The sequence below is a fragment of the Pseudophryne corroboree genome, chromosome 4 (assembly GCF_028390025.1).
Source record: "Pseudophryne corroboree isolate aPseCor3 chromosome 4, aPseCor3.hap2, whole genome shotgun sequence".
Taxonomy (NCBI): domain Eukaryota; kingdom Metazoa; phylum Chordata; class Amphibia; order Anura; family Myobatrachidae; genus Pseudophryne; species Pseudophryne corroboree.
Window position 1 is genome coordinate 151093302 of NC_086447.1, and position 16348 is coordinate 151109649.

Sequence of the window (16348 nt, forward strand, 5' to 3'; positions counted from 1 at the left end):
TCACTCCACTTTATCACTCTCCAGGGCTAAGTACATCTCCCCCTACTTTATAGTACATCTCCACCTGTTCCTCAAGCGTGTTGTCTAGTTGTTAACCTTGTCTTCCCCTTAACCCCTCACTTCCCATTCAAAACACCTACTATGTTTGCCATTGCTTTGCTATGCATTAAGGACTCATTCAATCTTCGCATTCGGAACTTTGATTTGCTGGATGCTTAACCGTGCCCTGGTAACCATGACCACACCCTCCTCTAGAGCACGGTCGGTGCAAATGTGTGGAGGCCTGATTTAGGCATAACATCTAACACACAGAAATCTGATGTCAAATTGCTGAAGAGAAGGAACTATACACAAGCTATAAAGTAATTAATATCATTGCTTATTGAAAGAAAATAACACAGTTTTAGTGCATTTCATTTTCCTTTAATAAATCCTATTGCCCGGGATGCTCGGACATATTGGTGTCATTTGTCCTTTAGTTATAGCTTTATTTTAAGCCTGTAAAAGAAACCTAGTTATGTTGTTTCCATCAGACACAGTGCCATCCCTGTTTACACCACCAGGCCTAACTCTTTCTTTCATCAAGCCGATGTGCTGGCAGCAGTAATGAGAAGGTGCAGTATACGCTTTGTGAAAGGATTTTCTTTAAATGGTTCACGATAGTACAGGCCAAGGTTACTACTTTGAAAGCCTGGATTTCCCTGTCTTACTGTATGTACATTGGCAGAATCTCCTATCCCCACTGTGATATGCCAATCAGGAGGTCACGTCTTCACATGTACTTTCCCCACTCTTAAGAACAATTGTGCCCAGTATATTTAATGTCTGTGTGTCTTTTCTCCATGCAGAAATAGTTCCCAGGGACCTTCGGATGAAAGAGAAGTTTTTAAAACATTTAACAGGTATGTTGCTTGGCTGTAAATGAGCGTATTGTTCAGAGGGACCAGTGAGAACACTGCATTTGCTTCCAGATAAATAACTCCTAAGCTAACTATTGGCCTGAGACCAAATCGCCCTTTGGGCGTGATTCAGAGATGTTCATTTCCAATGGATACTTATCCACAAATGCGCAGGATTAACACTGTGCAAGTGCAGATTAGCTTCTGTGATGACGGTCACTTGCCCCCTTGGCCGTTTGGGGGCATGGCAGAGATGGCGACGTGAGCGCTTGACAAAATAGGGGCGTATTGACTTTGTTTTGTATGTGTTCTGAAGACAGGGTCTGCGTCTGCCAATGCAGATATCCTGGCCTCTGCTACGTGATCACACCGGCCTTCCCATGTAATTTGAGGGTTACACAGATGACCATTGACCAGTGGTCACACATATGATCTGATGCTGCATCTTCGGACGCAGCAGCAGATTACAGAAACCAGCACAAGACGCCTTCTGTGGCCTTAACATATTTTCACTCAGCGTCTGTGCATTCTGCATCCATCTCTGAATATGGCCCCTTGGTCCGGGGAGTACCAGCCAACCAGCTCCTGTCATTTTTCAAACCCAGCCTGTGACATGGTAGTTAGGAGCTGATTGGCTGGAACTTTATCTGTGCACTTTATCTCCATCCAAGTAAATAGACCCCCTAGTTTCCTTTTATAGAACTTGTATGATGCACCCATTATCTGGTTTTTAAAGCATAACTACAGTACATGCATTGTACAATCTGTTTTGTATTGTTTCTCGGTATTCATAACTCTGCGTATTGGGGGTTATTCAGATGTGGAAGCAAAGCAAAAAAGCAAGCAACTGGGCAAAACCATGTGGAACTGTAAGTGGGGCAGATGTAACATGCACAGAGAGATTTGGGTGGGGTGTGTCTAAACTGAAATCTAAATTGCAGTGTAAAAATAAAGCTGTCTTATATTTGTGGGCTACATACAAAAGCAGCCAGTATTAACCCTGCACAGAAAAATATAAATGTACATATTTCATCGCCTTGCATTGCAGAATGGTTTGTCCCAGATACAAAGTTGCCTGCTTTTTCAGTCTTGCTTCCAAATCCGACTCAGACCCATAGTGCGTCTTTGTGTGTGTTCGTATGTAACCAGCTCACACACACACACACACACACACTCACTCACACACAGTCACACACACACACACACACACACACACTATTTTTGTACTACTTTATAAGGAATCCCCATTGTTTATTATGAACTACTTGTCTTTTTCTTCAGGCCGACTTTCCTTCACAAGTCCAAACTGCAATAAACACTTTCGAAGGCTCTACAACAGCACAAGAGACTGCACCATTCCAGCACGTAAGTAAAGCTTGAAACAGATCATATAGCATTAAATGAAAATAATATTCTAAACATCCTAGTGATATTTGGTGGACCCCCTTCTTTAAAGTAAACCTTCATTACCTTCACAACCAGAAATAAAGACACAGAGACTTGAATTTTGGCAGAAAAATTGCTAGCTATTTATTTGTCCCTAACCAATAGCAAACCTGTAAATAGAAATTTTTATTAAGATGCCGATCCAGCCGGCATATGGTGGCAGCAAAAAGAACGGCTCTATTAACCTAAATTAACCTTAAATTACTAAAACTTCGAAACGATCCTAATTTTAATACAACCATCACACACCGGTAATAGGTGACAACTCAACCCCCACAGTGACTACCCACCGCTCCTGGGTGCCCTGCCGCTGCCTTCCCGGACGGGTGGTCAAGCGGCCAATAAGTCGATGGAGGTGAGTGCACCTAAACCATACTAAACTGTAAAACACTACAGTTTACCATACAAATAGAAAACTGCCGTTCTTTTCCGCCAATAAATAGCCAACGATAAAACCAGCCAACAACTTAACGCCAAGGCACCACGTGCCAGAATCTCTGACCACAAGGGCGGGAGGGTGGGAAGGCAAAATCTCCACAAGAGAGATCTAAAATGGCCTCACCTTTCTTATATATCACAAACCCTCCCCTTCAAAAAGGGCTGTACTTTCTTCACAGCTAGGTCCACCCCTCACCAGATGTTTAACTCTTTCCTTTCCTATGCAGTCAATTCTCTCTCCTAAACATCCTAGTGATATTTGGTGGACCCCCTTCTTTAAAGTAAACCTTCATTACCTTCACAACCAGAAATAAAGACACGAAGACTTGAATTTTGGCAGAAAAATTGCTAGCTATTTATTTGTCCCTAACCAATAGCAAACCTGTAAATAGAAATTTTTATTAAGATGCCGATCCAGCCGGCATATGGTGGCAGCAAAAAGAACGGCTCTATTAACCTAAATTAACCTTAAATTACTAAAACTTCGAAACGATCCTAATTTTAATACAACCATCACACACCGGTAATAGGTGACAACTCAACCCCCACAGTGACTACCCACCGCTCCTGGGTGCCCTGCCGCTGCCTTCCCGGACGGGTGGTCAAGCGGCCAATAAGTCGATGGAGGTGAGTGCACCTAAACCATACTAAACTGTAAAACACTACAGTTTACCATACAAATAGAAAACTGCTGTTCTTTTCCACCAACAGCGAAAGACTCATCCCCAAAGTCTTCGCACCGCCACCATAACCTACCCTAACTCCTGCAAAACGAAACCAAGATCCTCCAGGAACAACATCATCCCCTCATTGGATAGATGTACCCCATCAGGCCGGAAAAGGTGGCTGTCTCTGAACCGAATCCTAGGGTGGCGAACCACCCTCCCTCCGTGGGACAGCACCCACTTCGCCACCGCCCCGTTCACCTTTTTCCGGGCCTCATCAATCTGGCGACCATCCGCCACACCCCCTCCAACTCAACCTCGGCACCATCAATGAAAAAACCAACACACAATTGGTCCATGCCGCGGCCACACTTGCCAGATCTTGTATCATGGCCCACCGCAGATCCAGGGATGTCCTCTTCCCCAGGTCGTTGCCACCTAGATGGACAACCAAGACCCTAGGGACTCCATGCTTGCTGGCCTGGCTAACTAGCCTACTCTTCAGCTCGCTCCACATCATCCCTCGCCAGCCAAGCTATCTAACACCCTGTGCTCCAGGCAACGCCTGAGCCCCCTCCGATGCCACAAACTTGGCCGCCCAGTACACATAGGAGTGGCCGACCACCCAAATAGCCAAATTGTCTTCAACCCAACCTGAAGGGGAAAAGAGGGGTAAAATTGATTACTAAAGCTTCATTAATTGCTTTCACCTGAAGGATCTGCCAAAAAGAAAAAACTTATAGATCTCGCTATTGCAGCAGTCACGGCCTAGCCGATCTGCACCATGCTTCCTTGCCAATCTGAAGCGAACATAGACACACAAAGGGGAAGTTCAAAATAAATTCAAACGAAATTAAAAAGGGGGGGGGAAGGGGGGGGATAAAATTGGAAACACATGTAATAACTCAGCTGGAGGTGAAAGCGTAAAGACCTGCTGAGGGACTCTGATTAGAACAGATTAGCCGAATTGTATATTAGAATTCAGTCCGTCAAGTCAGGCAAAAAATCGCAAAATAACTCCAGACCCCCGCTGCCGACTCATGCCAGCAACGACGAGTAGCTAATCCCTGAGTAGGATAAAAAGGGGGAAACCAACAGACGCACAATACCATAACTTACAGAACTGTAACAACATAATACAAACGCAAATAAACAGAGCGCCATGCGCAATCCGCCTTCTCATGCCACGGGGCGAATATATCGTCTGTAACTTGACGACTTCCATCGCCCCACCGCCTGGATTTCAGTTCTGGACAAACCCGCTGCCGCAGCCGACGTCGCAGCGCCTATTCGAAAGGAATGGGTACCGAACGCAGCGGGTGGGAGGCCCAAGCCTGTCAAACAACGCCTCAGCATCCAACGAAACTGGTATTTCGTCACTGGCAGTCCGTCATAATGCAATAGCCATGACCCCCTCCTAGCGGGCCGCACCGCCACATATTGCACAGCCAGACCTACTGGGCAAACGCTCTCCTCCTGTGCCGGAACCAAAGTGACCCAGCGACCTCTCCCCACTTGGTCTGTCTTAGAGCGCCGCAATCTACACAGCAAGGACCTCTCACCCACTACCACGTCTCCGACCAGCATGCGCGAATCTGCTCTCTTGGAAGGCGCTACCAACTCCGATACCCTAAAGGCCCCGTGGTAAGCCATTGAGAACGCCAAACTGAACAAAAGCGTCTCAAACCTGGACGACGCGACTCGCCCCACCGCCGCGATGACGGCCGGCAACAAAGCCGCATCGATGGGCCGCCTCCCATCTGGAGGCGTCGGCGCTACTCGCGCCCACCCTTTCATAGCCTTCCGCAGAACATCGCTTTTTGTCACATCGGGGACGCCCCGCAGCTTGCAGAAAAACGAGACTCCAGCCAAGTACCGGGATACCACCGCACGGGACCTACCGGAAACATACAGCTGCCAAATAAAAGAAAGCATCAGCCGATGCCTGCTCTTACCTTTCTGCTGACGACCTTGGACAAACTCCTCCCATTCGTTCCAAGCTTGTCCGTAAGCCTTGAGCGTGGCTGGCGCGACTGACCGCAACGCTAGACCCTCCAGTCCGGCCCGATCACCTGCCAAACATAACCGGGACAATGAAAACCTTGCTCGTCGGCCTCGGGTGCCAACAACCAAAACCTCTCTCACTGTCCTCGCGACAAAGCATCTGCAATTCCATTCTCCAAACCGGGCACATGTTGCGCGCGGAACCACAGGTTCCTGCGCAAGCATGTCAAAAGCAATTGCCCTAGCACCCGCAGAACCACCAACGACTTTGCCCTCTGGTTATTAATGGCATGCACCACGCCCAGATTATCGCATCTAAACATTATGCTGCGATTAGCCAGCCGATCGCCCCAGACCTCCAACGCTACCATAATAGGAAAAAGCTCCAGAAGCACCAGATCTTTTGTTAGACCTTCGCTATGCCATTTTGACGGCCAGGATGCCGCGCACCAAGATCCCTCCAGAAAACAACTGAATCCAGAGGCACCCGCTGCGTCGGTGAACAGCTGCAACCGCTCGCTGTCCACCGCTGGCGCTTGCCATATGCACACCCCGTTGAACTCCTCCAGGAACGAGGCCCATATGGCCAAATCCCTTTTTATTTCGGAGGACAAACGCACAAAGTGATGTGGCCTGGCACACCCCGCTGTCGCCCTTTCCAGCTTCCGGCAGAAAACCCTGCCCATCGGTATTACCCGACAAGCAAAGTTCAACATGCCCAGCAAGGACTGCCCTGCCGCAGCGTGACTTTACGCGACCCTTCGAACCGGCAAATGGAGTCGCGGAGCTTCGAAACCTTGTCCCGAGGCAGCCGACACTCTCCCGCCACCGTGTCAATCTCAATCCCCAAAAATGACAAGCATGAGGCCGGCCCCTCTGTTTTTTCCACGGCCACGGGCACACCGAAGTGGTAAAATAGAGCTCGGATGCTAAAAAGCAAGTCCCCGCACCGCGTAGCATTAGCCGGACCCGCACACAGAAAGTCATCGAGGTAATGTGCAAGCCCGTGACCCCCTGACGAAGACTCCACGCACCAATGAAGAAACGTGCTAAAACGTTCGAAAAATTAGCATGAAACGGAACATCCCATCGGCAAACATTTGTCGATGAAATACTCCGCTCCAATCCGGAAACCCATAAAACGGAATGAGTCCGGATGCAACGGCAATAACCTAAAAGCTGATTCAACATCAATCTTAGCCATAAGGGCCCCGGTCCCGTAGCTGCGGACCATCTCTAGCGCCTCGTCGAATGACTGATACACCACCGAGCAATGAGCCGGCGGTATTGCGTCATTGACCGACGCCCCTAACGGGTAAGAAAGATGCTGGATGAGCCGGAAAGCGCCTGGAGTCTTCTTAGGAACCACCCCGACCGGAGAGATGACCAAATCATCCACCGGGGGTGACATAAACGGTCCCTCCATCCTGCCCAACCTGACCTCCTTATCCACTTTCTCCCGAAGCACTCCCGGCAAGGCTCGGGCAGATTGGAGGTTCCTTTGTGCCCGCACGGACACCTCACTCGCAACAGGCAAGCGAAAACCAAACTTAAAACCGTCAAACAAAAATTTTGCATCCTCTCTATTCGGATACAATTCCAACCACCAGCCCATAGTCCCCAACTTAATTGGTGTTGGAGCTCTGCGGAGCGGACCCGCTCGCGGCCTGCTTGGGGTACGCTTGCTTACCCCGCGCTCCCTGTCTACCGCCTTTGAAACAAGAGGAGGCTGGGTGGGATCCACCACACTGCAAGCAGGAGTGACGAAAACGACACTGCTTGCCAAAGGAACATGTTCCGCTGTTAAAAGCGAAACACTTTCCTCTCGTGGCGGAACGCCCTCCTGCCCGGCCGGCCGATCCACCTGCCTTGGCAAATCCGCCGTCCACGCTGGACGCCTGGGCTGATGGCCCCGCGCGTCGCCCATCCGTCCCCTGTTTCCGGGGTTCCTCCTCCTGTTGCGAGGCCCGGGTTACTTTGAGCCAGACCTCCACATCCTTAAATCCGAAGTCCATGACCCGCAAGCCATCCTGCTTCTCCCGAAACTCCTGATCATACCGACGCCACTCCGAGCCCGAGGATGTGCGCTGCATGTCGTGTACGAGATGCAGATACCGGATTACATTCATGTGCTCCTCCGGCCTATCCTCCAAGTAGCATGCCGCAAATACGCAGAACCCGGCCAGCCAATTATCGAAGGACCGGAAAGCCTCAGCCCCCATGCCCTTCTTTGCGGCCGCTGCCTTATAATCCTTCTTCATGGCCCTTGTTAAAACGAAAACGTCCACGAAGTCACCCCTACGAATCTTCTTGCGGCAGCTATCCCGCAGCCCCCGCATTACTGCGGTGTAGTCGCAGCGAACGACCCCGGGCAAATCGCGGCGCTTCTTGGCCCTACGAGCTTCCTCGCTATCCCGCTTGCGCCTCTTGCGCCTCTTCTGCTGCTTTGCCGCCCGCTTGGCGAATTTCGTCGCCCTCTTCCTCGCCCTAGTAGTGCTACTTACTTCGGACGCCTGCGACGACAAGGAAGATGAAGAGGAGGAAGAAGAAGAGCTGCGCGAACTAGAGCTTGCGGAGGACCCCGATACTGACTGCACCACCTCACCTGATGCTGTCGACTGTTCCGACATGGAATCCTCTGGCGCGTCAACCTCGACGTCTTCATCCATGAAGCCTGCCATCCCTTCGTCCTCGTGTTCTACAAAAGACAAAGAAGAGGGGGACCCGGCTCGCACTCGCGGCGCATGCCGAGCCCCACGAGTGGGGGGCCCTGCGCCCACGCGCCCCTGCCCATCCCGTCCTTGCCCTAGCTCCAATTCCGCAGCGGCTGCTCCAAGCTCCCGGCAGGCGCGGGCCACCCGCTGCGCTGCTGAGGCTCCCCGTCTGCCGAACCCACCTGCCTCCGCAGACGCGCCGGAACTTGCTGCCGCCCTCGGGGAGGCCACCGCGGCAAGCGGCCCCAACGCCTCCACCACTGTGGCCAGGGCCGACGCCAGTGCCCCGGGAGGGTTCCGACCGCCGCGAAAACCGGTAACGGACCCCGAAGGACCCCCGGCCAGCGCCCGGGCGCGATCCCGCGTCCGCCGCCCGACGGTCGTGCTCCCGGCACCCGACGTCCGCCGCCCAGGCGGGAAAGCGGGGGCACCCCTGTCGGAACCCCCACTCTCCCCATCAGAAAACGCCTCCTCCCCTTGGAACTCAGAGTTATCCCCCGAACCCGGGGAGGAGCCGCCATCCTGCCACGCAGCGCGTGCTGCGGCCCTCCGGCCGCTGACCCATTCCCTGTCACCCCTCCTCCCCCGGAAGCCACTGTATTCTGGCTCCGGTGAAGTATTTTGGGTAGACAGGGAGGGCCGCGGTGCTGCTGCGCGCGGTCCCGCGCGTACAGCACCGCCCGCGGTGGGCACGCGCGCACGCCGTGTACGCGCGCCAGCACCGCTCACTGAAAGGACCTCTTGCCCCTGCCTTGGTCTCTCCTGCCCAGCGCTGCCTTCAACTGACATGCGCTGCACCCCCCTGTCCGTCCCCCTCCCCCGGCCCCTGCCAGCCCCCGGCTGCCGGGGAGCTATGAGAGGGGACAGAAGCGCTGGTGATGTCCCTGCACGCCCCCGTGCGCGGTTGCAGCCACTTGCGGTGAGCGCGGGCGTGCGCGCGTCCCACTGCCGCCCACCGTGAATGTCCCAGCCGCCGCATCCACTGCTGCCGCCGCGCGAGGTTCAGATACAGGCCCCGCGCGGCGAACAGGCGACCTCTGTCCGGCCCTCTCCCCCTGCCCGGCACTTCCACCCGGCCGCGGCAAGGGGGGGAGATAGAGGCCGGGTCTGCCCGCATCACCTGGCGCCCGACGCCGACACTGCCTCCGCTGCACCCGGAGGCGAAGGCCGAAGCCCGTCAACCCCCGGGCGGCCTGGACGGACCTCCGGCGCCCCCCGCCGCCCGTAACTAGCCGGCAACGCCTGCCCGGCCCCAAGCGGCGAGGCCGATCCGGCCCACTGAGTCGCTCTCCTGCCCGCGCCCGTGGAGGCTCTGGGGGACGGAGCCCCGTCCCCCAGGCCAACCACCCCTTCCCCTGGCTCAGCTCCACCGCTAGAACCGCGGTATCGAGCTGGAGGCCCAGCGGAACGGTGAGGGCGGGCAGACATGCTGACACTGAAGGATGGCACTGGCAGGGGGGGACACAGCAGAATTGCACCCAAAATTACCACAAAATATGTGTGGACAATATTAATGTCTGCACAGCAGTATGCTGACACTGAAGGATGGCACTGGCAGGGGGGAACACAGCAGAATTGCACCCAAAATTACCACAAAATATGTGTGGACAATATTAATGTCTGCACAGCAGTACTCACCAAGGCAAAATCTCCACAAGAGAGATCTAAAATGGCCTCACCTTTCTTATATATCACAAACCCTCCCCTTCAAAAAGGGCTGTACTTTCTTCACAGCTAGGTCCACCCCTCACCAGATGTTTAACTCTTTCCTTTCCTATGCAGTCAATTCTCTCTCCATAGATACTATATAGTTTAACAAGTTCTAGACCTATAATAACATTATCAGTAGTGTCCAGCAGATTAACATATATAATACACAATTAATAGTATCCTGGTAACATTAATTTGAATACCCACATGGGTTTTTATTTAAGTGGAACCTAAGATCTATTTTGGATGTTAAGTAAGCAGCATCTAATGATAGGATGTTATCATTTACCATGTACACATTTAAATAGCAACTATGCAGCAGAAAATTGCATCCGACTCGAGCCTATTAATAAGTCACAGATGAAAACAGAGTATCCGGGATCTGTTTACCTTCTCCTGAATACAGGGGATCATTTTTTACTTGCTTAAAACATAGCTTTCCATTAAACACAACTATGTTTGTTTTATCAAGAGATTGGAATACTTCCAAGAGTGTTTAGGTTAAACATTATTGAAGTGTCAGGAAGGATTTCATTAATACGAAGTTGAAGGTTTGTGAGTCAATACTTTGACTACCTGGGAGTCTAATATACTAATATGCTATCTGATTAAAGAGCATGCAAATGCATACCCGTTCTAGATAAATAAAATTGGATGTTGAAAGATTCTAAACGTGTTTTGACTCTGCGGTTTCTTTAATTGTGTAGAACAAAAGGCCTTTGAGCTACTTTTTAGTGTGTGGGAACTGAAAGTGGCTTCAAAGAGTTTTGCTTATTTATTTTTCACTTTTGCTGTTGTTGATAGTAGAATACATACTTCCTGAATGGATTAGATGCAGTATGTATACTTTCTAGAAAGAGTCCGTTTCACATATCTTGCTCTGATTGGAGGCATTTCATGGCCTATTTTTTAATAGAAATCTACCGCAGGACCAAATTAACCTGCGATGTGAGAGATTTACTTAGGGGGTAACTCACTTTACTTAGGCGCTAATTTACAGGCTCCGAAAAAAAAACCCAATACTTGGACTGTTTTCGTGAATCGGGCATTAAAAAAAAAAAGGATTCTATGGGCGGTATCCAATTAGCAGCGGTAAAACATAATTTGCGGAAAAACTTCAGTGTTTTGCCCTTTTTCATGATGTTTAAATGATATGTTTTTACAGGCTATCCAATTAGATCGCCCGTAAAAAAAAAAATCTCAATAAAGCACACGTTCCAAATTATCGGGGCTAATTGAGTTCTCCCCTAAGCCTTTGAGAGTGATAACGTGGAGTGAGATAAATTACCAGCCAATCAGCTCCTTACTGCCATGTTATAGGCTGTGTTTAAAGAATAACAGGAGCTGATTGGTTGGTAGTTGATCTCTCTCCATTTTCACTCTGTAAGACTTAGTAGATTTTCTCTTGAAAGTCAGTGGCAAGGATCACTTTTAAATGCTTTTATATTGGGGCAAAAGTGCATATTATATGTATCTTGGTGACCTCTGCATGTGAGTTAATTTAAAGTCAGTGGATCTAGAACCAACTTGTAGTTAGTATGTGTGGATGCTCTGTTTAATGCCCCATTACTGCAACGGCCTGTAACTTACCAGAGCATAACAAGATTCAAGTTGTTAAACTAACCCATAGCCAACCAGAAGATTAGAACATTCACATTGCTAGACTACGCTTAGCCAATCAAAGCAGTGTTCACACCACTAGGCAAACCTGTAGCCAATGAGGACATTCATATCACTAGACTAACTCATAGCCAATCAGAGCAAAAAAATACCAGGTAGGCGCTTAGTCCAATGATGCAACCAGAAAATTATAAAAACACAATTTATTACACAACAAAAATAAAAAAAACAATAAAAACAGTAATGTAGACCAAGATGTATGATATTTGGTTTCAACCTGAGGCCTATGATACCTCTGATATATATAGCATACACATTAAGTATAGAAAAGAGTTTCACTAATAAAATACATTTAAAAGGAAAAGGCTGATACTCATATATAAGAGACTCTCAGGATAGTTTTGTCAGTCACTCAAGCTTAATTTACAGCCCACAGTATGAGTGTAGGTAAATCTTCCAGCTGATTAGTTGGTGCAAGAATGTGTCCTGAACCAGTGTGGACTCTAAATGAAAAGTGTCCATCCACTTTAATCCGCTGTATCAATAAAGTGAGTTTACAATAATATGTACTTAGTGGTAGTTTCTGCTCACTGCACCAGTACGACACAGAGTTGATGATGCAGAACCGCTCTGTATTATTACCCTTTGCACGTGTGAGATGGCTGTTAGCGGCGCGGCCTGCTGTGTGCTGTTCCCCTTCGTACGGCACAATGTAAATGCACAAAGCCGCTGTCTCATACTCCCGGCATACATCTTGGTCTACATTACTGTTTTTATTGTTTTTTATTTTTGTTGTGTAATAAATTGTGTTTTTTAATTTTCTGGTTGCATCATTGGACTAAGCACCTACCTGGTATTTTTTTGCATTTGTCCTATTGTTTGAGGAGGCTGGCTACCCCCTCTCGAGGTGGCTGCTAATCCCAGGGTGTATACCTACACAGACCTGCCCAGCGCCAACAAACCTTGTTTTTTTGTTTATAGCCAATCAGAGCATTAGAACATTCACATAATTAGACTAAGCCAATTGGAGCAATAGATTGATCACATTGCTAGACTAACCCATAGCCAATGAGAATAATATAATGTTCACTTTTTTGGATTATTTCTAGACGATTTGTAGCCAATCAGAGCATTAGAACATCAAATTGCTAGACTAACCAATAGCCAGTCCGAGCATGGAACCATCCTAGTATAAAAACATTCATAAGTCTAGGCCACCCTACAGTATAATCAAACCATTCAGATGTTCACAACACACAATTATACAAATGCAGTTACCTAATGTAGTAAACACAGAAACAAAATAAAGGATTCACACCTCTGTAAGTAATTACATTCACACGTTCACCTTGTTTAAACAGGAAGCTGTGACACCCCATTTTTACTTTTGGATGCCAAGTACAGTAAGAGATAGGACATAATATGCTTCTATTTTAGTTACGACTCTCTTGTAAGTTGAAATGGAAGTTTGACTTTGAGTCTCCTGAGTCCTTGTAGGAATAGCTGCCAGGGAATGGAGGTGGAAAACACACTTCTTGCAATGATGGAAATCCTGGTGTAAGCGAGCCCACCCTGTTGGTAGAACAACCAACAGTTCTATATTCTTTTCATTAACATACAGTATATTGTAACAAAACTTTTTAACATTTGCATAACTTAACTTGATACAACAAAGCCTGTCAAACAAATTAATGTCTGTTTCTCTGATGGCAGTAATACTCCTAATTCATTTTAAAACGTGATTAACCTGAACTTGGCCCAGGTTTCCATCCATACGCATATCACCTCCAACACTAGGTGTAAAAATTATTTTTGGCTTAGATTCTGTGGGTTATCTCCTCATCTTGCTAATAAGGGATTGAGGCAGGTGATAAAACAAAGAAACCTGTTCATTGGATTGCTATGTACGTGTGTGACCAAGGCTGTGACTCAGTAGGCAAGTCCTGGCTGTTCTTCTGATTCTTGCCCTACTTGATTTCATTTTAATTATTATTATTATTACATTCTTTTTGGGAGTATGTAGCTTTATGAATACCAATTACTATTAACTGAGTCTTTCATATCCGAAAAATAAATATCCAAAATATTCAGAAATCCAGAAATGTTTGTGTGCGATAGAGACAGTGACAACATTATTTTCTGATGGTTCAGTGACAAACTTAGTTTTATGTACACAATCATTAAAAATATTGTGTAACATTACCATCAGGCTGTGTGTATAAGGTGTATATGAAACATTTGGGCATTTTGAGTATAAACTTGGGTCCAATCTCCAGGATACACGGTTGAGTCACATTATTATGACCACCAGCTAATAGCCAGAGTAACCGCCGTGTGTAACATGGACAGCAGCTAGACCGGCAGAACTGGTGTCTGGTAGCCCCTAGGTTCATTCTGACGGTGAGCTGCTCCACTGTAGTATGTCAGTCGGCCCTCACGCACCTTCATAGCTGACGTTCACCTCTCCCATCAGTGGCACTTGGTGCTCCGCAGCTTCCACGGCTATTATTCGCAATGATGGCATTTGTCCAGTCACATTACACCTTCACCGCAGCAGCACGCGAACAGTTCACAAACTGCGCTGTCTCAGAAATACTGCCACCCTTGGCCAAAACCCGATAATCATCCCTTTTTGCAACTCGGATAAATCGTCCCTTGTACCCATGACAGCAATGAGTGATATGTGTGCATATGGCCTATTGCACACCTTATATACCCACCAAGCCAGCACACAACACATGACATACTTCATGGGCTACGCACTGCCGACGTCAAACGTAGGAGGTGGTCATAATGATGTGACTTGATCATGTATCTCATTATGGTATGGAAATATTCCAAAATACGGAAAATCCAAAATACTTCTGGTCCCAAGCATTTCGTATATGTGAGAATCAACCTGTAATATTTTTTATTATTATTATTATTATTATTATTATTATATAAGTTGATGAAAGAGGTATTATACACGATACTAAAATTGTTTATCTACTCACCTACACCTGTCATTTAATCATTTTTTTAATTTTTTTATTTACTTATTATTAGATTTGGCAGATCTGAAATATCACTATACTTGGCATTGGCATTAGATAAAAAAAACTTTACGGCCTTTTTTTATGTGATATGGGTGGAGATTCATCAAAGGTTGGAGAGCTATATTAAGTGAAGAGAGATAAAGTTCCAACCAACCAGCTCCTGGTGTCATATTTCAAACACAGCCTATAACATGGCAGAAGCTGATTGGCTAGTCTTTTCCCTCTCTCCACTGTATCTCTCTCTTAGAACGTGAACGGGAGCTTTCAGCTGTATTGTAACATTATGACTAATTAATCATTCATTTTCGTGGTGGACTGTTATAATTTCTATTGTCATTTTTTAAATTGTTTGCCAAAAGCCCAAAACTATCCGATTTTACAATATTAACAGTTACGCTTATCATAGTTAAGAGCAATGTAATTGTATTTATTATTTTAGGTTTTTTTAGGCTCTCTTTGCAAACCTACATTGGTCAGCTTTTAATTCAAAGGTAATTGTATAATACAAAAACACAAACAAGAAACAAATGAATCATACAGGGTTCTCCTTTCTCATTAAAATTAAGGCACTTTCACTTTTGGGAAAGCAGTCTTTGAAAGTTGATTTGATAGCGTCTAACCTGCAACTTTATTTAATTACTTCTATGAATATGTTTAGCAAGTGGTCTAACTTCTTCATTGATTGCAATTATCACAAACAAAATGAATAATAATAAAATAATAATGTAATTCAGCACACTTTTGTTCTAAATACAGGAAAGGTTATATAATATTGTCAAAATGGACATTTATTGTAAGGGTTCCGGTATGTAATACCCGTGGAGGGGATACCAGCTGTCAGTATCCCGACAGTGGCATCCTGTCTGCTGAAATATTGGCAGCGAGTCCGCTCACCACCCATTGGCCCTGGTGGCGAGCTTTACTCGCCACAGGTTCTATTCCCATCCGGTTAGTGGCATGGACCCACCAATTGGGTGGGAATTCTGGGGGGTGACTTGATGCCGACCGCTGGTAAAATATCGACTGCCGGGATCCGGCGTTTGCATCCTGACCGCTGGGATCCCGACTGCTGGCATTTTTACTGTATCCCATTGTAAATTAACTGATTTACATAATCTAGCAACACTTTATTGTCATTAACAATTAACAGTGCCCTTTTTTTCACAACAGATTACAAGAGATGTGCTAGACTTCTGACCAGATTGGCAGTCAGTCCTATGTGTATGGATGGATAACGTGATTTGGTAAGTCTCTACTTCAAACTTTAACCTATTGTTGTTATGGTACTAGGAATCACAGATGACCATCCATTACGCATCCTAAACTCCTGCCTAGGGCCAAATGAACACTTTGCATTCAGATTAACCTGTTTTTATGTGTCTATTTTTGACAAATGAAGGTGGGGCGGAGTCATCACATTCATCAATATCATTAATATTTTTCTGGAGTTATATATATTTTTTTTCTCAGAACATTTTTAATCTACAGAAATTATTAATAGTTTGCTTATTCCTCCTGTCATGGCAGATACAAATCTTACCAAACTGGGCAAAAAAACAAATATTTTTATTGAAATTGTAAGAAAGTAAACTAAAAACAAATGTATATTTAATGTATTTTATATATTTTTTCACTAGTAACACCACAAAAAATACATATATTGAGGTTCTTGCACCTGCATTAATTCACCTTTTCAACACAATAAAAAGCAGGATGAAGGAGAGCTTCTCCTACACAGATGCCCTAAGGGGCTACACCATATGAAAGAGGTCTAAGGGGTGTTTTGAAACCTCTCAGCTCACTCCATTCTTGTG

General features: G+C 46.8%; 1 protein-coding gene across 1 annotated transcript in view; it reads left to right on the forward strand.

The window, feature by feature from the left end:
- The window catches only part of ALKAL2 (ALK and LTK ligand 2), a 68559-nt gene that overhangs the window by 21552 nt on the left and 30659 nt on the right, over positions 1 to 16348 (forward strand). Inside the window, exons 3-5 of the mRNA XM_063919512.1 lie at positions 849 to 902; positions 2181 to 2264; positions 15705 to 15778. Coding sequence (XP_063775582.1) covers positions 849 to 902; positions 2181 to 2264; positions 15705 to 15769 — 203 coding nt within the window. The 3' untranslated portion in view covers positions 15770 to 15778. The remainder of the gene's footprint in view (positions 1 to 848; positions 903 to 2180; positions 2265 to 15704; positions 15779 to 16348) is intronic.